The 24,511-nt window shown below is 63.0% G+C and overlaps 3 protein-coding genes across 9 annotated transcripts in view; 1 reads left to right on the forward strand and 2 right to left on the reverse strand.

Annotated features, from left to right (window-relative positions):
* ADAP1 (ArfGAP with dual PH domains 1) overlaps nucleotides 1-1,919 on the forward strand; it is a 32,776-nt gene extending 30,857 nt beyond the window's left edge. For all 7 annotated transcript variants that reach the window (XM_053926802.2, XM_053926801.2, XM_053926806.2 and 4 more), the window contains one exon: nucleotides 33-1,919. In XM_053926802.2, coding sequence (XP_053782777.1) covers nucleotides 33-61 — 29 coding nt within the window. In that variant the 3' untranslated portion in view covers nucleotides 62-1,919. The remainder of the gene's footprint in view (nucleotides 1-32) is intronic.
* Nucleotides 1,905-13,699, reverse strand: GET4 (guided entry of tail-anchored proteins factor 4). The gene is made up of 9 exons (XM_053926807.2): nucleotides 13,424-13,699; nucleotides 9,170-9,248; nucleotides 8,871-8,952; nucleotides 8,405-8,554; nucleotides 7,312-7,450; nucleotides 6,167-6,307; nucleotides 6,006-6,081; nucleotides 5,846-5,918; nucleotides 1,905-2,630 (listed from the first exon to the last, which is right to left on the reverse strand). The coding sequence occupies exons 1-9, from the start codon at nucleotides 13,582-13,584 to the stop codon at nucleotides 2,545-2,547; spliced, it is 987 nt and encodes a 328-aa protein (XP_053782782.1). The 5' UTR covers nucleotides 13,585-13,699; the 3' UTR covers nucleotides 1,905-2,544.
* Nucleotides 13,700-14,367: 668 nt separating this feature from the next.
* The window catches only part of SUN1 (Sad1 and UNC84 domain containing 1), a gene marked incomplete at its 5' end in the record, with an annotated part of 42,859 nt that continues 32,715 nt past the window's right edge, over nucleotides 14,368-24,511 (reverse strand). The window contains 8 exon segments of the mRNA XM_053926800.1: nucleotides 14,368-16,050; nucleotides 16,361-16,453; nucleotides 16,794-16,961; nucleotides 18,658-18,773; nucleotides 21,012-21,096; nucleotides 21,612-21,866; nucleotides 22,728-22,863; nucleotides 24,133-24,176. Coding sequence (XP_053782775.1) covers nucleotides 15,937-16,050; nucleotides 16,361-16,453; nucleotides 16,794-16,961; nucleotides 18,658-18,773; nucleotides 21,012-21,096; nucleotides 21,612-21,866; nucleotides 22,728-22,863; nucleotides 24,133-24,176 — 1,011 coding nt within the window. The 3' untranslated portion in view covers nucleotides 14,368-15,936.

The raw sequence follows: 24,511 nt of genomic DNA on the forward strand, positions 1-24,511 counted from the left end.
GTGACACAGCCTGATGCCTGTCCCTCTTCCAGTGGAAGCCCACTTCAAGCATAAGCCCTAGCGAGCGATGGTCCTGGAGGCCCAAGGAATGTGGACTTGGCGAAGTGGATGTGGCGGGGGCCTGAGCTGCAGCCGCCGGGACCCACCCCACAACCACACTGTGAGCTGGGGAGGCCTGACCACAGACACTTGTGCGGCCCCGACCCCCGGCCGCCCTTCCTGGGGGCCCCACAGCCACTCGCTGACTCGCCCTGCCACCCGCCAGGACCGGAGGCTGGACTGGGGACTGCAGGCCACCTGCATGCCCCCCCCCCCCAAGTCCCCGCCGCTCCCAAGTATTTATTGAGCATCTGCTGGGTGCCAGTCTCCGGGCCCTGGGGGCTGGAGGGGAGTGCAGAGCCCTCAACCTCAAGCTGACCTGGAGGGCACATGGGTCCTGGGGGTCAGAGGCCTCCAGGCCGCTAGCTCCTGGCCCGATGGGGCCCTCCCTGCCCAGGTACAGCCACCCCTCCCCGGCTGGACCTCACTGTCTTCCAACCCTTGGAAGACGGAGGCCCAAGGCCAGCTCACCCCCAGGGGCCCCCAGCGTGCTGCCGTCCCCTCAGCAGTTACAGCCACTGAGACCCTCCCCAGGTGCCCTGGCTCCACCACCTGGGGCGGCGGGGGGGTGTCTGTGGGACGGTGTTTGGGACAAGAGGGTGGCGCAGGGCCCTTTCCCGGGCCCTGGGTGGCACCAGGAGGACACGGTGCCTGGTGAGAGAGGAGGGGCACCTCCCCCAGACCTGCCCAGTAGGGGCGGCCAGTTTGCCCCTTTCCTCTGAATCCAGGTCTGGTACTGCCCTGCCCCCACTGCCACCTACCCTCACTGACCAACAGGAGACCTGGGTCGGAGGGCAACCGTGAGGGGCCCCCTGTGCAGGCCAGCAGCCCCCGGCCCTCCTGGGCTGGCCTCCTCACCCCTTCCCTGCGCCTGGACGTGGGGAGCCCACTCCACAAGTGCAGGTGCGTGAGCTCTGCCCTGCGCGTGCCCACGTGTCCGGCCAGGAAACCGACCACCTCGGCGTGTTAACAAGAAATGAGGGAATGGAGTCAGGACTGGCCAGAGAACTCCTCAGACCCAGGGAGGAGGCCTGCCCTGCAGGGCTGGTCACCCTGCTGGCCGCGGGCCCTTGCGTGGACAGGGCCACTCCCCGTCCCTGTCTGTTGGCCGGTGGGTCCGTGCAGGGAGTTTCCTGGGCTCGCTGACCGAGTCCCTCCAGCTGTGCCCCAAGAGGGAGGCAACACAGGGACGCCATGTTCCCAGCAAAGGACTGCGCCACTCACGGCCACCTTCCCTGCCCCGTGGGGCAGCTGCAGGCCCTGCTGCCAAGTGGCCCGGCCCGCAGGCTGTGAGTAAACACGTGCACTTCCGCGTGGAGGCAGGAAGGGGTCGCCGGACTGAGCGGAGGTGACGCCAGGAGGACAGGTGCACCTCATGTCCTGCACGGCCACTCAGCTGACACGCCGAGTCCGTCCGGAACGAGTACCGGGCACGATCGCACATAAAAAACTTGCATTCTGCTCCAGCCGTCCCCGAGCGTGGCCACTCTGTCAGGTGCAACTCGTGGTTCCAAACCCCACACCCCACCTCTCCCATGCCCCCCACTCCACCCTCTGCGGAGAACCCTAGGGTGGCTGGGGGTTCCCCAGCCTCAGGGTGCACCCTGCGGCCCACCTGCAGCAACTGCGCATCCTGCCTGACCTGTCGGCGGACTCGATTTCTGCAAATCGAAACCCAGGGGGACTCTCCTGTGCTGCTGTCCCCCTCCGGCCCCCGCCCCGGGTGTGCTGGCTGGGGCTGCAGGCCTCCGCTCGGCCGGCGTCCTCGCCGCAGGAGCCCCTCAGAAAGAGCCAGCGCTGCGAAGCCTGGTGGAAAGGGTTTATTTAAACTCCACAGTTAACACAGACCTTCCTGTAAGTCCCGCCTTTACAGTAAACAGAATTGCACACTCCACTCCTTCCGTGCACGGTCACTGTGTCAGTCCGCAACTCTCGTTTTCGATTGTGAAAAAATAAAGCGTGTCCTGCTCCAGCCGCCCCAGAGCACCTGCGGGCGTCTGTGGGCCGGGCCACTCGCTCCGGGCCGCTCGCCAGTGAACGCCCAGGACGTGGGGTCGGAGGCAGCACCGCCGGGGCACACACTCGGCTCCACGAGGAGCGAGTCCCACAGCCTCCGCACTCGTGCCCAGCATCCGGCAGCGGCCATGGCCTCCAGGACGTTGCAGGGAGCAGCCCTGGGGCCACCAGGGGACGTGCACAAGGGGTCGGCCGACGGCAGCCCCCCGGCACCCAAAGCAAACCAGAAACAAAGGACTGGGAGAGGCCGGCACGCAGGCCTGTGCTTTATTGTGGGGCAATCGGAGGCCACGGCCACCCTGCACTCGGCCAGGACTCGCCCACAGGCGCCAAGGCGCAGCTGCCGCAGCCTCAGAGTGGGAGGGGGGCCCAGGGCTCCCATGCGGGGCTGTGCCGCTGGCCAAAGGCCACGTGCAGGTGGAGGCGGAGTCAGTCGAGCTCGATGGGGCTGCTGTCGTCCTGGCTGTCCTCACCCTCCTGCTCCGAGGAGCCCATGAGGCTGCTCAGAAGGTTACCTGGAAGCAGATGCACCGTCAGGGGCCCCGCAGCCCCTCCCCAGAGCCCGCAGACCCACAGAGGTCATCTCCCCACAGGAGACACTTCGGGGCACAGAAACGCTCAGGCGTGTGCTGCAGGCCTCGCCCACCAGGATACGCCCAGTCCCCCAGAGGGCAGGCTTGGTGTCCTGCGGCGCAGACCCGCACCCAAGTTTCACCAGCTGCACAGAAAAGCGCCACCTTCTGCCAGCTGTGGGCACAGCCACCGCCAGCACTTTTCAAGTCTCCGTCACCCGAAGAACTGCTGTCAGGCTGCCACAGACTCCAAGGTTGAAGTGTCCCCTGAACCACCCGCCAGGGATCGTGGAGGTGCGAGAGGGAGCCCTGCGGTCTGGGCAGGAGGCCCCTCCTCGACCCACACGCCAATGGGGACGCAGAGGCAGGTTCAGGGTGCTGTGAGGAGATGTGCAGTTGGGACCGAGCCCGACAGACACGGCCACAGTGAGCTGAGCGTCCCCGCCAGGCTGGTGGCCTAGCCCTGAGGGCACAGAAGAAGCCGTGAGCTCGAGCGCTCACTGGCCACGGGGCACATGCTCTCACAGCCTCAGGGACAGGAAGGCCTTTCCGTGGAGCCCACTCTGCAGCCGCCGCCACAATGGTGGATGCTCCCCCACGCTGCCAGAAGGTGGCACCGTCTGGGTCCAGGTTCACAGGGGGCACTGACCACGGCAGCCCATGTGGCTCCGTGGACCTGAGGCCGTAGCAGGCGAGATGGGGCGGGACGTGGGGCAAGAGGCCCGACCTTGAAAGGGTCCATAATTGGCCTCTGACACCTGCTGAGAACATGTAGCAAAGAGACACGCACGCTGAGAGACCTGCGAAGGCGTCGTGGGACGGAGCCAGTCAGTAACCCCCCTAGCCCAGGCCAGCAAGAGCCACCGGCCCCGTCACACCTTCCTGGGAATGCATCCCAGCTCACCCGCAGGACCAGTGTGGCCTGGATGCGGAAGCCTGACGAGCAGCCGCGGCAACACCCCCGCCCCCTGCCCCAGACACCACGAGCGAATGAAACTCGCTGTCTCTTTAGGCGCCTGCCCCACAGGCGATGCCCTGAGGCTCCTCGCTAAGCGCAGGTGCGGACTAGCGTGCTGGCCTGAAGTCCCAGCTGGGGCAGGCAGGCCAGAAAAAGCATCCAAGCTGGAAGGGAAAAGATAAAACTACCTGTTTGCAGGTAACATGACCTCATATGCAGAAAATCCTAACAGTTTCACTTAAAAATTGTTGTAACTAACCCAAGAACTCAGCAGAGTTGGAGGATACAAAATTGACGTGCAAAATCACTTGTGTTTTTTATACAGTAGCACTGGAAACGCGGACCAGGAGTCCCAAACACAGTCCCATCCCCGACAGCCTCGAAAGCAAAGTTTTCAGCAACGACGAGTACGAGGAACCACGTAGACGCTGCGGAAATAAACGGAGGACGAGGCGCATGGACACCAGCCCCATGTCCTCGACCAGAGGACTCCGGATGGCGGACACGTCCATGTCACCTACAGCCACCGTCCCTCTCAACACCCCCAGCGACACTTTCTGCAGAAACAGGGAAACTCGCCCGGAAGTCCCTACGGAATTTCAAGGGGGCCAAGCGGCCAGAACAGCCTCGAGGAGGAAGAACGCAGACACTCCCACCTGCTACACAGGCACGAAGAGGGGAGCAGCGTCCCAGCCTCAGGAGACGGGGACTCGGCACCCAGGCCGGAGCAGGGAGCCCAGGAACAAACCACCAGCTCGTGCGACTGTGGGTGGGGGCGCCAAGGCTGGGTGATGGGCAGGCCGCCCGTGGGAAACAGGCTGAGCGCACTGGGTGCCCACAGGTGAGAAGGAGGGTGGACCCTGATGTGGCGCACACACGAAAATGAACTGAAAACCTATCAAAGGCCAGAACGGAAGCGCTGAGACGGTGAAAAGCTGAGCTGAAGAACCGGGGAAGCTTCCTGACCTTGGACCCAGCGCAGGCGTCCCGGCTACGACACCGAAGGCACAGGCGTCGAAACAACAGAACACGGAATTTCACAAAACCCTGGAAAAACTGTGCAGCAAAAGGCGCTACTCTCGGAGGGAAAGGATGGTGGGGGACGGGTGGAGCGGAGGGCACTTCCAGGGCAGGGATGACCCTGGGCGACGCTGGAATGGGGGTCACAGTGCGCGGGGCAGCGGGAGCAGCCCCACGGGGGCGGGGCCACGTGGGCTCACTGGCAAGGAGCGCCCCCTGATGGGGGCTGCGCATGCACAGGGTGAGCGGGATGTGGGAAAACTCCCCACCTCCCCGACTTTGGCTGTGAACCTAAAACTGCTTTAAAAACACAGTCTTAGAGAAGAAAGGGCAACCCCCAGACTGGGAAAGACATCGGTGAAGCATATACCTGCCGGGACTGACATCCAGAAAACGTAGAGAAACAAAACGATCCAATTCAAAAACAGCCACACGAGTGGCCAGGGCACCCCCAGGAAGACGCCCCACATCACGCACACAGGGACCAGGCGCTGCCGCCACACTCCCACGAGGGCGGCTCTGCTGACCCCAGGAGACGGCAGCTGTCAGCGAGGATGTGGAGGCACGGCCCTCACGCGCCGGCCCCTCCCACCTCACGCAGAATCGCTGCCAGACCCAGCCACTCCAGGGCCTGCGCCCCGAGGAGCTGGACGCAGGGTTTCCAACTGGATCCTGCGCACCGCCACCCACAGCAGCCAACAGGCAGCGGCAGCCCGGGCCTCCCTGGTGAGGGGCCGGCTCTCAGCACACCTGGGAGAGGAAAACACCGAGGGCCTGGGCGGCAGGTGTGCGAACAGCAGATACGGAAGGACACCAGCTGCGACTCAACTCGCAGGGCGCCGGGGGCCAGGAAGGAGGGGTGGGTGTCCCGGCCAGGGCTGTGAGGGGAGGGGCACGGGGGTGGGGAGTGAGGAAGCCCTGGAGAGGACGGTGGCGACGGCTGCACAGCAGTGAGTGTGCTCAGCGCTCCTGAGCGCACACTCAGAAGCGGTGGAAGCGACCCGTTTCACGTTACATGAGTCTCACCACAATCAGAAAGCCCAAAGAGAAACCTGTCCGCCTTCCCGCAGCTGTGGACAGGGAACTTGGGGCAGCAGCTGTCCAGGTGACCACGTGGGCACGGGGAGAAGGCCTCAGGGCGGGTGGAGGTGCTCACGCCGGCCCCTGTGCCGGGCCTTACCTAGCAAGCCTCCGTAGGAAGACGTCTGCTTGGGCGGCACCCCGAAGAAGAGCTGTCCTATCCTGTCGAGGTACTGAGGGGGGCGGAGGCACGCCGTGAGGGGGCGCAGGAAGCCTGCCGCCCCTCAGGAGCCCCCCGGCGGCCAGCCCTGCGCCCTCACCTCGTTGTACATGGGGTCCCGCCGCAGTGAGGGCTGGTAGTGCTCGCACAGCACTGTGAACACCGTCAGCTTGCCCCTGGAACAGACAGCGGGGCTCGGCTCTGCGGCCACCCAGGGCCCAGGGCGGGACGCGAGGGCCGCACGCGCTCGCACGCACTCACCCGTCCACGGCCAGCAGCAGGAACCAGATGAAGTTGAGCAGCGGCTGCACGAAGGGGGGGCCATCCTCGATGGAGGGGTGCTTCTGGGTGTATGTGGTGAAGACCACCGATGCACTGCTCTTGTTCTTCAGGCACAGGAACCTGGGGCGAGGGCACGGCCTCCTGAGCGGGGCCGAGAGAGGCCCGCAGCCACCAGCAGCCCCGCGTGCCCCGGGAGCTGGGCAGGCCGGGTATCCACAATGCACAGCTGGAGTGCGTGAAGCCAGGTGGGCACCATGTCCCAGGCCAACAGAGGTGGGAACGGAGGGGCTCTGCGCCCCCCCCCCACAATTGTCAGCACTGGTTGGGCCTAGGCCTGCATGAGCACAGCCCGGGGGCTGGGGATCTGAGGCCCCAGGAGGGTGTCTCCACTGTGGGGCAGGCAGAGGTGCCCATGATCAGACCCCTTTTATTAGGGCAAAGAGAGGGACCCGCGAGAAGGGCGCTCACGACCCTTCATGCAGAGCCATGCTCAACCCAGAGAGAATGTCTCCACCGAACACCACGTGCCAGGCCACTGGGCTGGGGACCGTAAAACAGGTCACAGTTGCGCTCGGAAGCCCGGAGGAGCGGCAGGTAGCCCCTCACGTCACGGAATGCCCTGCCCCCAGCCTGGCCTCCAAACCCAAGCGTGTCTGTGGGAGAAAGTGAACTACGCCACGTGCAACCTCCCACCGGAAGGGCGGGCTCAGCTGAGAGGAGGCAGAACGCCCAGCCGCGGGTGACTGTGTGGCCTGGGCGACTGTGTGGCGTGGGCGGGGACCCCTGCATAGCTCTCCCTTCTGCTGTGCGAGCGTCAACACTCTCCAAATAAACTGTCGGAAGATAGGAAAAGAAGGGGCAGGGGCGACGGTACCCGCGGGGACCATGTGTCACCACAGGGACTCCGGGAGGGTCGAGCATGACCTTTGAGACGGCCTCCAGGCCACTCTCACCGCAGTTCCTGGCTCTGCTCACCCTGTTCCTTCTGCGCATCCTACACAGACTGGGCTGCCTGCCCCGCCCAGGAGCAGAAGCGTGCGGTGGCGGGGGAAGGAGGGTGCTCGTGGGAGCTGAGAGCCACGGGGTCTCCGGTCGGGGACAGGCGTGAGCCGGCCCCTACTTACTGCAGGACGGCCTGGGCCACGAACATGTCCACCTCACTTCGGAAGCCCCTGGCGGTGGAGTACTCCACCAGCATGTTGGCACAGCCCTCGCCGTCACTGGAGTGCAGGAAGTGGTACCGTGACTCACAGTAGTTCTGTTCTGTGGGGGGGGGGGGGGAGAGGCCCTGTCCACACAGAGAGGCCTCCGCAAGGCCTCCAGAGACCCTCCTGGCCCTGACCCGCAAGGCCCAGTGGGAGGGGCATCACCCCACAAAGTGAAAGGTCGCTGGGTCCACTCCTGGTCAGGGTGTGGGCCTGGCTGTGGGTTCGGCCCCTGGATAGGGGTGTGCGAGAGGGAGCTACTTGATGTTTCCCTCTCTCCCTTCCCCTCCCTCTAAAAAATAAATACAACATTTAACAAAATTAAAGATTTGCCTTCTCTTACACCCCCAACGCACCTGTTGGGCTGCACGCCCCCCCACCATGACCCAGCCTGGACAGCAGGTGCCCCCGCTGGACAGACCCAACTGGGCAGCACCCCCATGTCCCGTCTGCACTGGTTGGACCGTAAGGCAAGGCCTGCCGGGAGCCCTTGACCTGCACTGAGCCAATTCCCCACTGACCTGACGAAATGAGACCACATGTCTCCTGGGGCACCCAGGGTCACCCCCACATGTGCCTGCTTGTCCCACTGGAGCCTGGGAGGCTGCTCCTTGGCCCCAGCCGTATGTGCCCACAGGTGACGGGACCCCAGGCTGCCCACTGCTGGCCACTCTGCTCAGTGGCCTCGTCCTTGTGAAGCTGTGCCCAGCACATAGGTAGACACACAAGTGGGCCTGAGCCATAGGCCAGAACTCAGCACCCACACAGCAGCCGCATGGCACTGAGCAGGGAAGTGGGACAAGCACCGGGAAGTGGGCACCACCGCCAGGCGCTGGCCTCGGGAGACACATCCCAGAGAGAAGACTGGGGCTCGGTGGCACGGGGGCCTGACAGTGGCACAGAGGGCAGGACGCCAGGCCCGGGAGCCCCCGTCCACTGTGGCCGAGAAGCCCCATGGTTCGCAGAGGAGTGAGGGGAGCCTGTGGGAGCCCCACACCCACAGCACACCCACCTCGCCACAGGGTGAGGGCCAGCAGCTGGTGCAGCCGGGGGTGGCCCAGCCTCCCGGACCCTCCGCCGGACCACTTCAGGGCTCTGGACACGAAGGCCACCCGCTCCGGGGAGTTCGGGTCCATCAGACTGAACAGTCTCGCCAGGCTTTCTAGAAACCACACACACTGACCCTCAGGTGGGGAAGCGGGCACGGCCTCGGCTCCCCCCACAGTGCGTCTGAGGGAGCTGATGGAACAATGGGACCTTGCTCTGGGGCAGAGCTCACAGCCCCTGGAGGCGTGCGGGCAGGGCCCCACAGGCCCTGTGCTGCCCAGGCCACCCCCAACTGCGCCCAGAGGGGCCCAGCCCTCTGTGGGATCCCCGGGCCTTCCCGCAGCACGCTCCACCAGGGCAGGTGTCAGTGGCCGACAGTGTGGTACCCACTGTGCCCAAGTGGGAGAGGGGGCGCTCTGTGAGAAGCTCACCCAGCAGCTCCTCGGCCACCTCCACCTCGGCCTTCTCCAGCGACTCCAAGACCAGCATGGACAGGTCCGCCGCGCTGTTTTGCTACCAGGTGTGAACACAGATGAGGCCCCCCATCAGAATGACGGCTCTGTGTCCAAAAGGCACAGCAAGGCCATCCAGACTCCCAGCACGGGCACGGTGCCACCCACATTCCCAGCATGGGCACGGTGCCCCACGGACCCGCATCACGGCCCCGGGATACCCCTACCCCCACCCTGCGCCCCGAGCAGGGGACACCCCCGCCACACCCACTGCTTACCTGGCCGTGGCGGAAGAAGAGCAGGGCTCCCGAGCACATGAGCTCCCGGGCCTCCGCGTGCTTGTTCTGTGACATGTACCTGCGGCAGAGGACCAGGGGCCAGTCACACCCAGCCGCCCAGAGGGGGATGCCGGGAGGTCGTGGTCTCCCACCGTGGGCCAACACCACGGGGTCCCTGCCACGCACCCACACGAGCACATGCATCCACACGCACACACGGCCTGGTCCCAGCTCTGCCATGGGAGCCCTGACGAGCACCCACACAGGGCTCCACATGCACGGACCCAAGGGACAGCTGTGCAGCCCGTCTCAGGCAGCGAGAGCGCAGAGAAACCAGACGGGGGAAGACAAGCCTCAGAGGCAGGCAGACCGAGTTCCAGGGACAGGGGAGCCTGTTTTCGGGGACAAGGGACAGAGGACAGACGGAAGCACGGGGCGCACAGGCTGCAGCACCCAGGAGGGACCCAGGAGGGCCAGGGAAAGAGGTGAGAGTGAGAGGCACCAGGACAGTGAGTGCGGGAGGAGCGCTGGGTGCAGGGGAGCCCCCGGTGACTGCGCGGGGCCGAGAGCGGCGGGATCACTCCCCCCACCGGGGTGCCGCCTGCCGGCCACAAGCAGCTGCTGGTGGAGGACGTCACCCACTCGGCCCTGCAGCTTCTCTTGTGCTTGTTGTCAAAACAAGCAGCGTGCGGTGAGACGGACCCTGTGTGTCTCCCCAGAGATCTACAGCTTGCTGCGTCCTAAGTCCTAATGAAGGCTCCCTGCCCCCTGGCATCGGGACGCCTGGGACGTGGGCCCGTGGGGGGCGGGCACAGTGTGCACAGCCAGTCCCCCCGCAAATGCAGGAGCGGCCCCCACAGGGCCCAGCGGCAGCACCAGCACCTGAGAGCCAGCCCTGTCCCCAGAGAGCCTGGGGGCCACAGCACAGGGGCGTGCCACCACAGGGCACAGGAGCAGCAGTTCACAAGCACACTCCCCCCACTAGCCACACCCCAACCACAGTGGTGGCTCCAAGGCTCAGGTGACATGAAGGCCATGGGGACACTGCCACCCTGGTCCCCGGGGTGGGGGCGGAGGCTCCCAGGACCACAGCGATGCCCTTCGGAGTCCAGGCAGCCCAGGTGACCCAAAAACTTGGGTGTAGTGCCACCTGCTGGGAAACAGAAGAATGACCTCTGACTACCAGTCTGAACTGCTCACAAGGAACTGGTACTCGGCGAGGAACCGTGTCTCCCCCTGGAAACGAGCCCCAGGAGCACGGTGAACAGCGGGGCTACCCGGAAAGAACTCGACCCATGCCAAGAGTCCAAACTCAAAGCCACGGGAGCAGAGACCTGAGGACACAGAACTCCCAACCACCGAAAGGCCACCCGACAGGCTGCAGGCTCTCTAGTGGCAGCTGTGTGTGCTCAGGGGTCAAACGAGGGGGCAGTCACCAAAGAACCGGCCTTCGAAGAGAACCAAACCGGAGCCCAAGCTGCAGAGCTCTGTGAGGGGGGCGGGGGACGCTCAGGGCACAGCAGGCCCCAAGGAGAAGGAGCAGCTTGAAGCCAGGCCCACAGGATGGATGGGAGGGTGGGAGGTCATTGCCTGAGAGTCCTGGTCTGGAGCGAGCCAGGGGGGAGCAGAGAGCAGAGGGCTGGGAGGGAGGGGGGACCGAGAACTCCCCAGATGTAGGGCGGGGACTGGCCTCTCAGGGGCTGGCAGGATGCTGTCACCACAACACAGAAGACCTTCTCCAGGACACAGGCTACTCACACTGTCGAAAATGTGACAAAAAGAAGCCTCTCAAGGCCTCTGGGGGAAGGAGCCAGCGACCCGCAGAGACCCCACCAGACTCTCCAGCTGGAACACCACAGCCAGGAGCGACTGGAGCGACACTGCAGAACACACGAGACAGAGAAGCCGCAGCCAAAGCTCATCCAGCAAGGGGGGCGTGGGGGGGGCAAGCATGGAGACACCAGTGCACGGGCTTTCAAGGCACCAGACGCACAGAAACAAATACCTGGAATTCAAAACAGGGTGTGACAAGCACTTAATTACAGTATCAAAATCACAAGGAAAAGGAGGATTAACGTAACTGTCGCTGCCTCCGTACACCAGAGGTGACAGCTGACTGGCACAGGGAGGGACCCCTGGTGACAAACACAGGAACAGGGAGGAGAGATGGGGCGGCCCTTGGACAGCAAGTGAAGACAAGCAGCCAGAGACTGAGAGTGGCTTCCTCCGGGGGGCGCTCCACAGACCTCACGCGCCCACAGTGCAGACACCCCGAGGTGGCCGGGAAACACGGGGAGAGGCACAGTGGGGCCAGCAGGCACCCGGAAAACAAGGGCTGCATGGCTGCAGCCGCGACCCCTCCCAGACCAGGGCCACCAGACCGAGCGCCCGTCAGAGCCCCCGGGGAGCTGGTGGGTGACGACGGGCTGGAGAGGAGGAGCCCAGGAGCCCACCCACAGCCCGCGGTGAGCCGGAGCCAAACAGACAGACGCCCACGCTCAGCCTGGGCACCAGTGGCCACACCCAGTCCTGCGGGCACACCCCTGGTGACACCACTCGGCCGGCCAGGCAGCCTGACTCCTCAAACTGTGGCAGGATGTGACGTGAGTGTGTTAGAGTCGCGTGAAGTGGGGACCTGGCCAGGGGGTGACAGGGAGTCACACTGGGGTCCACCCGCACAATGGCCCACCGCTCGCACAACCAACACACTGACACACGCGCGTGCGTCTGGAAACAATCCCGCTGAGTGAACGCAGAACGTCCGCGGAACAGATGCCGCTTGTGTTAAACCACAGACTACACACGTCACCAACCGCACCAGGGCCGCGGTGCCGGGTGCGGGCTGAGGCCGAGGAGACCTTAGGACCGGCGAGCACGTCAGCACCCCAATCAGTGCCCATTTCAGGGGAGTGCGTGCGTGAGGACTTGCCAGACTGCACACTGTAGCACCCTCGCCCCGCAGGGCCTGCGCAGTGAGCCCTGGGGGGACGGGGACCCTCCTGCCTGGTTCAGGGAGACCTGCTGGATGCTGTCACAGCCAGCGCTGACACGTCTCCAACAAGGCCCTCGGCAGATGGCTTACTTAGGGCTCCTAAAGGAGCAGAGGGGCCCCATCAATGGCCCATGAGGAAGCTGGGGCTCTGAGGGTCACCAAGGTGTCCAGGTCCCAGGCTGCAGAGGAGGAGTGGGAGGCTGGGCTGGTGGGGCAGCTGCCCATTCATCCCGTCCCCTGGGCCCAGGGACTCGCTGCTGTGAGACGGGCTTGAAACAAGGAAAGAAGCGTTTGTTTTGGGAAGATCCAGTTTTGCTGACTTTAATCACTGGGGTGGACGGTGACCAGCACCAGGCGACCTTGACGTTACAGCAGCTTCCACGGTCTGCCAAGGACAGCGGCACTCCCTCTGTCTTGGCTGGGGAGTCGGTCCCTTTAAGAACTATCCACTCAGCCCTCCCGCCACGCAGCCCGAGCTCGGTCGGTCGCGGGCACCGCGTTCAACCCAAACAGAAAGTGGCCAACTAAGCCTGGAGCAGATACCACCTCCCAGAGCCAGGAACACTGATTTAACCGCCCCGGGGCAGAAGCTTGGTGCCAAGGGCTGACTCCATGGTCTGTCCCCGCGGCTCTGCACGGACAGAATAAATCCTTCAAGTCGCCTTCAAGACCCGTCCGGCTCTGATGAGCGACCGCAAAGTGTCGCAAGAGGTGACGGCCGCTCACAGGCGGGCCGTCCCCGTGTACGAACAGTGTGACGAGAGAGAAGTTGCGGCGGAACGTGGGAACCCCGCAACACCGCGCCCAAAGGAGCCCGGCTGCTGGCGGTGCAGCGCGGGAGCTGGTCACTCAGATCCCGGATCCGCGCCTCTGGGAACCTGGACCCCACGGGCGCCCGGACACTACGGTACGGCTCCGCGGCCCAGCCCCACGCACGTGGCCAGCGGCCAGGGCAGGTGCCCCCGCCGTGCCGGGAGGTAAACACCGCTGCTTCGGCCGCGACGCCGAGGAGGCAAGCGAGGACACCGGAACGGAAAGAGATGGGACCGGATGCTGAACGAGAGGAAAGCCGTGAGACTCCGAGCACGGACTTCAGACGCCTCGGCGCCAGGGGAACCGGCCCGGGGATGCGCAGGCCGGGGGCGAGGCCGGGGAGCTCCGCCCGCCGCCGCGCGGCCGCCCGTTCCCACCGGCTCCGCCCCCGGCAGCGGCGCGGGCCCGGGGGCGGGGCGGGCGGGGCCCCCCCGGGCGGTGACGGCTACCTGAAGAACAGGGTCCGGTACATCTGGTGCGCCTCGTAGTAGTCGCCCTTCTCGACACTAGCGCGCAGCTTGCCCTCCACGCGCTGGACACCGCCGCGGTTGCGGGCCCCGTTGCGGGAGCCCTCCTGCTCGGCCATCGCCGCCGCTGCCGCCGCCGCCATGGGCCGGCGCTCCGCGCAGGGCTGACGCTGTCGCAGGCGCGGTGGACAGCGCCTCTCGGCTCCCGTCCCGGCGGCCGCCCGACGTTCTCTACGGTGGCCCGCGAGGAGCCGCGCGCGGCCACGTGACCGCGACGAGGGCTGGAGGCCACGTGACCGCGGGTTGGCCCCTTGGGCGGCCACGTGACCGCGGCGGCGTGGTGACGTAGCCGGGCACGCCGCTGCGTCCGAAGCGTGACCCCGCGGCCCTCAGGCCTTGGGCGGTCCGGGGCGGGTGGAAAGGGTGTAGCAGGAAGTGCTTCAGCAGCTCCCGCTGCGCGTGGCCAAGTCTCCAGAGCTCACTGGGTGGCCGCGGGCAGGCGCCGGGCTGTGGCAGCAGCAGATCCACGTCCGCCGCCCCCGGCGGGTGTCTGGGCCGCGCGAACGGCGGCCCGGCCATGGCGAGCGGCTCGCGTGTGCGTCACCCCGGGAGCCCCACACGGTACCGACCTCGGGTACAGCGTGCGCGGAGCGGAGGGACGGCGTATCCGCCTGCGCCCGTGGGCACACCTGCTGCCCGAAGGAAGCTAGCTATGGGGCCGGGGACCTCCCGTCGCCCTGCTGAGCGCATCTCGGCCTCTCAGCGCTCGGGCCTCACTCGCTGGGCGCCAGGCGCACAGTAGGCTGTCCGGGGGGCACCCAAGGGGGACGCGGAACGCGCCGCAGGGAGCGCAGGGCAGGTGCCATCAAACCCGGACACGGCGCAGGCACGGAGCTGACCCTCCCGCACAAACAACGCACTCCGACTAGAAACAGCCTGCTTTATTATTAACTGGAAGTATCCATGCACTTTTAAAAGTTAAAACTCTTTATTTAAACATTTCAATAGCATCTTAGATTGGTGGCAGCAACAGGAGCACTACCAGAGACAGATATTTGGAAAAGCATTTACAAAAATACACTGCACAAAGTCCTATGTTGCATCTTTAAAAATAAATTAATATTCAAAATATTTCCTCCCCAACTCCCAAATTAGTTTCATATAGGAAATTCTGATTTATACACTTATCCTGTAATATATGAAACACGTGTACACATTTTGTCCGACTTAGCTGCACAGGCATGGGTTCCGATTCTGAGCGACAAGAAAAAGCCCAGAAAAAGCCGGGTAGTCTTTGTGCATTTCAGGGCGGTTGTGCAACATACATACAACTCCAGAAAACAGCATCATCCTCCCACCTTTTTCTGAAAATACAACATTTACGTTACACCGTGAAACTACTTACCCCAGGAAAACTTAAATGATTTTCAAGGTAAAACATCTGTAACACCTCAAGTGCCTTGTGGATATCTCGTTTATAGTCTGCTCAGTTAAATATTCTCAATAGTAAATGTTAATTATAACCAAAACGAGTGTCACAGGAATCGAGGGAGGATGGCCAACAGTCTGAAGAAGAGGCGCACGCCAGCCGGAGCCCGTGGACAGGGCCGCTGCGCCGCGCGACCCGGCAGAGTGGCGGCAGGCATTTCCCGCGTGGACCTTCTCCTTTGACACCATCCCAACAAAAACCACCCTCTGAATGACTCGGAGAATGTTAGTGTTCGCTTTTCAGCAACATTCAAAAGAAAACCCAGAAAGACCCCTAAGACTAGATTTCTTGGTTCCTATTCATACAGTGAAGACCCTCAGGGACCCCAATGGGACCATCGGGGTGACCCGAGAACCGCCCCCCGCCCCCCGCAACCCCAGCAAAGGTCTGCCTGCTCCGGTGAACGGGGGCCGGCACATGGGGTCTGACCGAAGCTCTCACTCAGGAGAGCAAGCTAAGCAGAAAAGCACATTTTCGTCATTTCCCCACCTGGTGATGGAAAGTGACCACCCCTGCTGAGCGAAGGACAGACCCCGCCCTGAAGGGAAGGAGTTGAGAACTGACATTTGTTGACACTGACGTTCCCTGAAAGAAATGTGTGCTGGACTGAAAGGATAAAATACATCTGCTCCCAAGTCCCTTCAAAGGGCCAGTGACTGGCTAAGTGTAGAAGCTTCAAGAACACGTCAAACCTTTTAACCTCATTTGCTTTGTTCCTGATGTCAGGAAAATATGAACATAAACAGCTTTGTGTTTAACCCCCCCCCCAACAGTAAGTATCTCTGTGAACCATACATTCAAATGAATTTCTGAAACCACCTGTCACCAGCGGGTCTCTGTGCCCAAGCACTCGACACAGCTTCCCGTGGACACAACTGTGAGCAGCGTCACGGCGTCGGCCGCCCCCGTCCCCCTGCTGTCCCCCGCGCCTCGTCGCGAGGGGCCCCGTGTCTGTCTCGGGCTGTCCCAGTATATACAACATGTACAGTGGCGGCCAGCGGCGCCTCTACGGCACAGGCTCTCCGTGGACTCGGAACCGGTAGAGACACGTGTACTCTGGGTGGCCCCAGTTGGAAGAGATCCGGAGCTCCACGATTTGGAAAGCTCTCTCTGGTCTTCTCTGAAACCGAAGGGGAGAGAACTTACTCGACACAGACCCTCCCGAGCCCAGTCACCTTCCCAACAGAGACATCCGAGAGGAAGGGGCCAGGCTGGAGATGCCGTTTGCCAGAGGGTTCCAACAAGTCATCACAGGCCTGACCATACAGGGAATGAAGTGCGTCCCAGAGCGGCTCCTCCGGGAACAGAGCTAGGGGCTCGGCTCCCCACCCCCAGAGGCCCGCCCTGACCCTTCTGACCGTTCTGTTCAGGTCAGCGGGCCCTGCTGACGCGAGGGGACAGGGACCCGTGGCACTGGCACTGGAGCTCACCGGGACAGGGAACGTCTGAAGCGACTCTCCATCTTGGTCGAACACAAACTGTCCCAGCAGCTGCCCTTCTTCTTGATACTCATTTTCTAGCCCCTGAAACCAAAACCAGACCATCCGTGACTCAGGAAGTGATGCTGACTGAGCCGCTGCTCCTCAGCACGAGCTGGGGAGCCAGGCCCACCTCTCGGGAAGGCCGCCGGACAGGAAGGAGAGAGGAGATCAACTTCTCCAGGCCTACACACGCTCCCGAGAAGCACCCTCCTGGAGAAGGAGGGAAAGGTGTCCCTCACGTGTGACCCGCCTGCTCAGAGCAGGGAGCAGGCCCAGGACGACAGACGAGGATGGGCGCGCCCATCACGTGCGTGCGAGTCTGCTCCGCAGGTGCAGCTCTGGGAAACGCCCCACCCGGGGAGGGGGCGCCAGGCACACTCACGTAGACGGAGAAGTCTCTGGGGGCGCTGGTGATGTTGCCCGTGGGCGACAGCGTCTTGGGGATGTGCTCCAGCGCGAAGCTGGTCAGGCGGACCTCCATCGACAGCCTCACCACGAGGTAGCCCTGGGAGCCTCTGAACGCCCAGCAGTTGCCTGGGTACATGTCAGGCTGCGGAGGAGGCAAAGCCCTGACACTCAGTAGCTGAACAACCTCTTAGCCGCTTAGGACACAGAAGCAGCAAGAGAAAAGGCTGACAATACTGAAATAAAAGTTTTGAAATAAAAGCAAAAAAGTCACCATAAGCAAAATCAAAGGACAGACTGGGGAGAGGGATTAGAACTTCGACCCGGAAGAGTGAGTCTCCAGGGCGTGAGCGAGTCTGACACCTGCTGCGATAACCAGGGCCTCAGAGGAAGGCGGGCGGGAGCACAGCACGCACGCACTGCAGCAACGTGGGTGCACGTGGCCCCGCCCACACGAGGAACCCGCCTCCCCAGGGGATGGGGAGGCCCAATTTATGTGGCGGCCGTCCTGGGGCCGACGCGGTGGGAGGCGTGCGCTGATACATGCGGGTCCACGTGCCCCGGCACACTGCGCAACCTGCCCCCGACCACGTTACCCCGCCCAGGTGCCTGTGCGGCACACGGACACCAGCCACAGAGTGCTGGCCCGGCCGAGGAGGAGCCCTGTCCTCGTGCTGCCTGCTGAGCAGAACATCCTTCAGTGCAGCAGGCGGGAGGGACAGGAGGGGACAGATGTACGGTGCATCCTTCGCGTTCTTTGGCCCCGAAGCCGTGCTCTGCCCACACTCAGAGAAGGGACCAGGGCCTTCAATGCCTCCCGTCGTCACCCCAAGGGCCGTGCTCCATCAGCGCCACAGAGGGAGTGGGAGGCACACGGACTTCCAGCAGCCCCTCAGGGTGCATCTCCGGCATGTGGCTGCGCCTCTCCCGGGAGGTCTGGGCCGAGCCCAGTCGGGGAGCAGCTCGTCCCCCACACAGCGGCCCCTCCTGCGCAGCCACACTGGCTGCTCTCCACCCCAGCACAGCGAGCAGCTCCCATGCTCCTCCCCAGTCAGTGGCTGGGCTCTGTCTTGCTCAGGGGCTTCTAACTTGCAGAGGACAGCTGCCTTCTGACCACCGGGTGGCCACCCCGCAGACCCGGGTCGACAACGGGCCATGTGGGACCCATGCATGTGTGCAGGGGGAGAGTAGCCTGTGGGTCACGGGGACTGACTGTGCTGGGGACTGAGGGAAGCCGGCAGTCACTCGTCAGACACCAGCTGGGCACTGAGGACAAGGCAGGGGGTCCGACAGGACCAGAGGCCCAAACTCTGAAGTTCTCAGACACTAACCTAACGCTCAGCTTTCTCACAGACTCTTTTGGGTTGGACTTGCGGTTTTAAGTGAAAGGGGGCATCACGTGGTGTTCCCCATGAAAGAACTTGGATTTTTTTTTCGGAGACAGCATTACCATAAGGCAGCAGGGGAGTGTGAGGGTCAAGCTCTTCACCCTGCAGCCCTTCGAGGCCATGTGACCAGCGCGATCTGGAGGCCCCTGCGGGCCGTCGGGCGTGGGCGCTCGTGCAGAGTGCCCGTCCCATCTGCTCCAGTGCCTGAGCAGGCGCAGCCTCCCTGCGCCATGGGCCGCAGTGCCACGGTGACACCAATGACCCCCCCCAGTGTTGCAGGTCGATCTTGGGGGGATGCTGCTGGCACTACCACGTCTTGGTGTGGCGCTCGTCCTGTCTGTCGCTGAGCTGTATACATGGTGACGCGCACACTCTCCTGTCTGTACCTTGTGCCTTGACAAGCAGCTGAACCACCGACCGTGGAGTGGTTCGGCCTGCAACGCAGCCACTCACCTGGATGACGACGCGGGGCGACTGGGAGAAGTACCACAGCGGGATGCCGAACAGGCTGATCAGCGCCGTCTTGGTCTCGTAAGTTTCCGAACAGCGAGTGCTCAGGATGCTTCCGCCTGGAAACAGGAGTGCAGCCCGCTTCAGCGTCTGACTCGACCCCTTGGGAATCTGTACACTTACCCAGCTCAGGGAGTTACTGGAAATGTATTAAAGATTCTCAGGTTTGTAACCTGTACAAAGAAGCTTCTACTTGAGGATCAGCCCCAGTCTTAATCTGCCTTTTCCAAACCCCATGTCAGGAGTGTGTGATTGCTTTGGGATGCGATTTGTGCCTGCTGATACCGAGACACTCCACACTGGCGCTGCCTGCCTGCCCGGCTACACCTGTGGGGACAGCAGCCCTGCACGCCCTTCAGCCCATGCTGGCAGAGAGCACCGAGCCCGCCGGGCTATGCTGTTGCCTGGCAGGTGGGGTCGGGGCCGAGAGAACAGGCCAAAGGGGCAGGTTGCGCCTGCACCGGGCCGGCTTCCACCTGGGAAACGGGCGTGTCTGGGGCTGGGGGGCGGTGACCATGGCACGCACGGCTGCACCAGTGAGAATGCCGAAGCTCTGTCAGTGAGCCGCCCTCCACGCCTACAGAAGGGAAGCATCGAAAAGGCCGTCTGTCCCTTAATGGGAAACTGGGCAAGCGCTGATGCCACAGCAGGCCGAGATAAACACACAGGTAGAAACTCGTGGGAAGTCCTTCCCCGCGAGGCGAAGGTTCCTAGTCACCACCCGCGCAGCACCTGCAGCCCACCTCCTAATGGGAGGGGCGGGGTGGTGAGCAGGTTTCAGCTCTGGCATCAACACACCACATTCGCATTTCCAAACCATTTCCGAACTGCTGGGCTATCAGGGTATGTTCCAAACACACCCTAATGTTGTTCTCAGAAAGTCTCCTAAACACACTGACACTTTTTTAGCTCAGAGTCAAAAATGCCTTTTCAGTAGTAAAAACACTGACAGTTCAGACGCATCAGAGTGACCAGATCTCTGACTCGATGACACAAACGCGTAAGGACTGGTGATGCTCGTAAGAAACGAGGACAGGGTGAAGAGCTTGAGTCATCCCGTCCCCGAGGAATGGCTGAAGTATCAGTTGATGGCTCTGAATTGCTAGGGACTTCCTCAGAAATCGCTGAATTTGAAACTGAGATGAACACCCCTACAGGGTGAGGAGAGTGCCTGTTCATCCAGTGCCAGGGGAACTGGGTCATTTTCGTTTGCCCCATTGAGGTCCTGTGAGGAGGGGAACCGCCGAGACCGGCCTGTGGCCTGCGGGGACCAGGTTCCCGACCAAGGACCAGCCGCTCACCACGCCTCCCGAACTGCTGGCAGGCTGCGAGCCACACGGGCATGGGCATTCCAGTCCCCACTCCTGCAGGGCTCCCAGCCCCGAGCACACACACACGCCTGTGGAGAGCATTTTCTCCAAAGAACGTCAGTCTGCCAGCCCTCACCCGCAATCCCTGAATTGTCGAAATTCAGAAAACCAAGCTTTTCAGGACAAGGGGGCAGAGCCCCGGCCCCACATGCCATGAGCACTTGCTGTCTCCTCGAACAAGCACCTCTCATGGCGGAGCCAGTGTCACGGGACCAGGTGACGAGGCGCACAGGCACACCTGGGCCACAGCAACTTAGGAAGCACAGTGTTGACTGGCCGACTGGTCAGACACGTGTGGCCCTTGGGTGACCATGGCTTTCTGTTCTATCTCCTTGAGCAGCCAAACTAGCACCCCCACTGTTTACCCAGTGGGCCGGCCCCATTCACGTAATGGCTATCGTGGCCTATCGTGGCCTGTCCCTGCTGGGGGCTGTGGCCCTGGAGGGAGGCAGGCATCTGAAGGGCCCTCGCCACGTGCCTGGGGGAGCTGCGTTCACCCCGAGAGCACCACGCCCAGGGGGACACGGGAAGAAGCTGCCCAGTGCCACACCCACTGCTGACCCCTGGGGCAGGCAGGCACATCTCAGCGACCCCACAAAATCAGGGATCACGGCACAGCAAGCCGTCATCTTCCTGCTGGTGCCGCCTTCAGTGTGAACAGCACGTGACCCCTGCTGAGTGCAGGAGCTGGGGGAGCCTCTGTGGCGGGCACTGCCACACGGCCGGAGACCAAAGGCCACCGAGATGCCCCCAAACTGGGATTTTGCTGATGGGCGTCTACCCACACCTGCTGTGAACACCTGGCACAGCCCCAGCCTTTGCAGGGAGGCGCGGACCACACCCTAACACTGGAACAGGAGCCACTGGCCTGGAACGTGCTCTCCAATCTCTGCGTTCCGCTCTGTCATCAGAGGCCCAGCGACTTACCGCCAGACTCCAGGGCGAAGTCCACCATGCCGGTCTTGTCCTGGGAATACAGCTTCAACGCGTTGTTCACGATGACGTGTGCTTGCTGCACAGGGCACGCACGGGGGGCACGCCGAACCCAGGGGAGGAGAAACAGGGCTGCGTGTCAATGCCAGGAGTGGGGGCCGGACATCTTGGCAAGAACACACTGTCCGTCAGCTCTGTTTGGGGATGACAGGCTTGGGGGACATGCTGGGAAACCCACACCTCAGTCTGCACCACAGCGGGGCCGCCGGACAGCTGTGAGGGCATGAGCCTGTTCGCAGGCTCGCACTGCCTTCCCCGTCCCTGGGCCACAAGAGCCCAGAGGTGCACAGAGGGAGGGCAAAGCGGGCTCAGAGTGGGGACTGTGCCCCGGTGCTAGGTGCTTGGGAGGCGTCGGGACAAGAAGGTTAATAAAGCATCAAGTGCTCCCAAGAAGCAGCTACAGCATTGGCACCACTGCGTCTCTGCCCCCTGCCTGTGCTGAGCACCATCAATGTCACCGCCACTCCCCCGCTGCTGGGACTGCAGCCATCACCTCACCACACCCTGCTTCCACCTCCCTTGTCCTCCACCTACCGCTTCTGTGATCCCCAGAGACCCCTGCTCGTGCACTGCGGACAAGATGGCCTCCGAGGTTGGTGCCCGCCCAGTCATGGACACGTGGTGGGTTATGTTCCGCAGGATGCGCAGCTCCAGCTCCTGCAGTGTCTCCTGCAGGTCATCCCTGCTGACAAACTGAGAGGACAGCTTCCGCAGCAGCTGCTCCAGGGCGCCGCCCTGCTGGCCGTCTGAGAACAGCAGTCTGATGGTCTCTCTGACCTGTGTGTCGACCTGGGGAAGTTGTGAGCGAACATAACAGAAACAGCTTGGGCCCTGGCTCCTGTCACCTTGGCCACCGCAGCAATGTCACCAGCTCCTCCAAATCTGTCCTGCAAACACCACAGGCCTTCCTCTCCACAGGGCACAGAAGAGCCCCTCCCAGTGCACAGGAGGAGCCCACGCCCACAGAGCGGCAGAGGGAGGTATGGCCCAGCTGGCGGCCCTGCCCCTCAGATGTCAGGCAGGCCCGCAGGTGAGGGCAGAGAGGAGGAGCCCCTTGTCTTCCAAGCAGTGAACACATCAACTCTGACCATGCCCCAGAAACGCCCACCTGTGTTACCTCCACACACACGCGCGACTGCGTGCAGAGTGCGTCCCGGGGCCCCACAGTCCCCGATGCAGCCATGCAGGGCTCTGGGGCAGTCCGTAGCCCAGATGCACGGGTTCGCGACCACGGCCCGAGGATGGAGATACTGCTGCCCGCGGCCTGGCCCACTGTGGCCCCCACCAGCTCAGCCTCCCTGCGTGGCAGGGATGTGCTTGTCCCCAACCCACTGCCCGCCTCTCGACTTCGGCTGAGTTTTGCACACAAACGTTTGTTCTTTCTACTTTCCACAGCTCCAAATGGCAGATTTCCTCTTCTGTGGGAGGCTGTGCGGGCCTACAGCGCAACATGCTAGCGTGGGAAGGTCACGGTGTTAACATGGTGGGTGACAAGACGGGGAAATTCGGGAGAGTGGAAGTTTTATCTTAAATCTTTAAAGTCTTTGAACATAGTGAAGTTTTGTAAAGGAAATCAATAAACTTAAGACATCTACTCAGCCGGTCTGACTTTCCACGACCACAGAAAAGGTGGCGGCGGGGGAAGCTCACCTTCTCATGCACACTGTGGGCCTCCTCGCAGCGGGCCTTCAGTGGCTGCCAGGTCGCCAGCTCCGACTGCAGGCGGCCCAGCTCGCGCTCCAGCTGCGCCACCGCAGACTGCAGGTGCTGCTGCTGCTCGGCCGCACTGGGGGTCGAGGGGGAGAGGGAACAGGTTCAGTATACCCAGTGGGGGAGACGGTGCGGCCCCAAGATGGTAGCAGGTGGCTGTCACCGGCCCCGCACGCACACGGACCTCCATGCCACTCCACGCCCCAGACCCAGAGATTTCCCAGGTCTCAAGCATGCACTGCCCAGCGTGCCCTAACAGGGCCCATCTGGCGCTCCTGCACTCTCACAACGAGAACACGGCTGCAGGGGTGAGACACGCTCACCAGACGCTCCGGGGCCGAACAGGCCTGTTCAGGCCCATGGAGGGGTGAGCATGCTGACAATGCCCGGTCTCAGGGCCGGCTGACAGCTCCGCATGCGTGGCAACTGCGCGGCACGAGCCACTGCACAGTCGTGTGAACCGTACTGCTTGCTCACCGCAGGTGAGGTTGTGCAGACACCCGCAGCTCCCTCCAAGAACACACTCCCGGGGAAACCTCAGAGGGGGCACAGATCAGCCTTGCAGATGCATCTAGAGATGCGGGGCGGTACTTCTGCGGTCCTTCCAGAGGACACACGGCCACCTGGCAGCAGGCCCACAGGACACAGGGCAGCTGGGAGGGGATGGGCAGAGGCAGTGGGGGGAGCGCTCCCACTCCCCATCTGGCCCCCGGTGAAGCCTCAGGAATTGCTAAGCCATGAAAGGTGAAGGTGAGGCAGACTGAGGGGACGTACGGTGAACTTAAAGTGCGAAGAGACAGGCAGCCCCCCGAGGAAAGGGAAGGCCGCAGTGCAGAGCGCCCACGGGAAGGGATGGCGTGGAGGAGGAGAGCGCCGGGTACAGTGAAAAGCGAGTCTCCCACCCCAGGAAGCTGCTGAGGGGCCAGGCCGTTGAGACAGATGGCAAAGACGTGGCCCAGAAGCGGCCCAGAGCCCCTGCTCTGAAGGTGACAGGCTGCAGCCTTGGTGTCAGTGGCCCGTTTCAGGAGGCAGGCCCCCACAGCAAGGGCTGAGCTTCTCAGTGCACCACACGGAACGCCCCCCACGCCTGATCCCTGCCGAGCGTGATGTAAGCCCAGCTCATCTGTAGCCTGAAGTCGGCCCTCGGGGCACCCCAGGTCACAGTGGGGGGATGCTGCCCTTGGGGTGCTGCTCAGGGAGAAGCGAGCTGGTGAGCCCCTTAGACACCTCTGCCTTCAGGTGCCTCCGAAGGGCTGCCAGGAAGACACACAGCGGCGTGTCCCCACGGGGCTAGTCCCTGCGGTGCAGCAGCAAGGCCAGGACTGGCTCACATGGGCTCTCCTACCTTGCTGTCCTCAGCTTGGTCTGTTCCAGCTCCTTCTGGACGGCCTGGGAAGCACGAGAAACAGTGGGCTCACACCACCACACGCCCACTCTTCACAAAACCACACGTGTGACTGTGAAACCACAGATATCTGTCCGGAGTTTGTCCCCGTAACCTCATGCCCAGCCCTGTTGGCTGGCGGGGCGGTGCTGTTTTGTGTCCAAAGTGCACTTGGAAAAGACAGCAGGCAGACCCAGCCGGGGGCGCTGACCGCACAGACGCAGTGGGCATGTTCTGAACATGAGCAGCTCCTAGGCCAGCTCTGACAGCTCCTGTGGCTCAGTGGACAGAGCACCAACCTGCAAACCAATGGGTCTCGGGTTCGATTCCCAGTCAGGGC

The sequence above is a fragment of the Desmodus rotundus genome, chromosome 6, assembly GCF_022682495.2.
Source record: "Desmodus rotundus isolate HL8 chromosome 6, HLdesRot8A.1, whole genome shotgun sequence".
Taxonomy (NCBI): domain Eukaryota; kingdom Metazoa; phylum Chordata; class Mammalia; order Chiroptera; family Phyllostomidae; genus Desmodus; species Desmodus rotundus.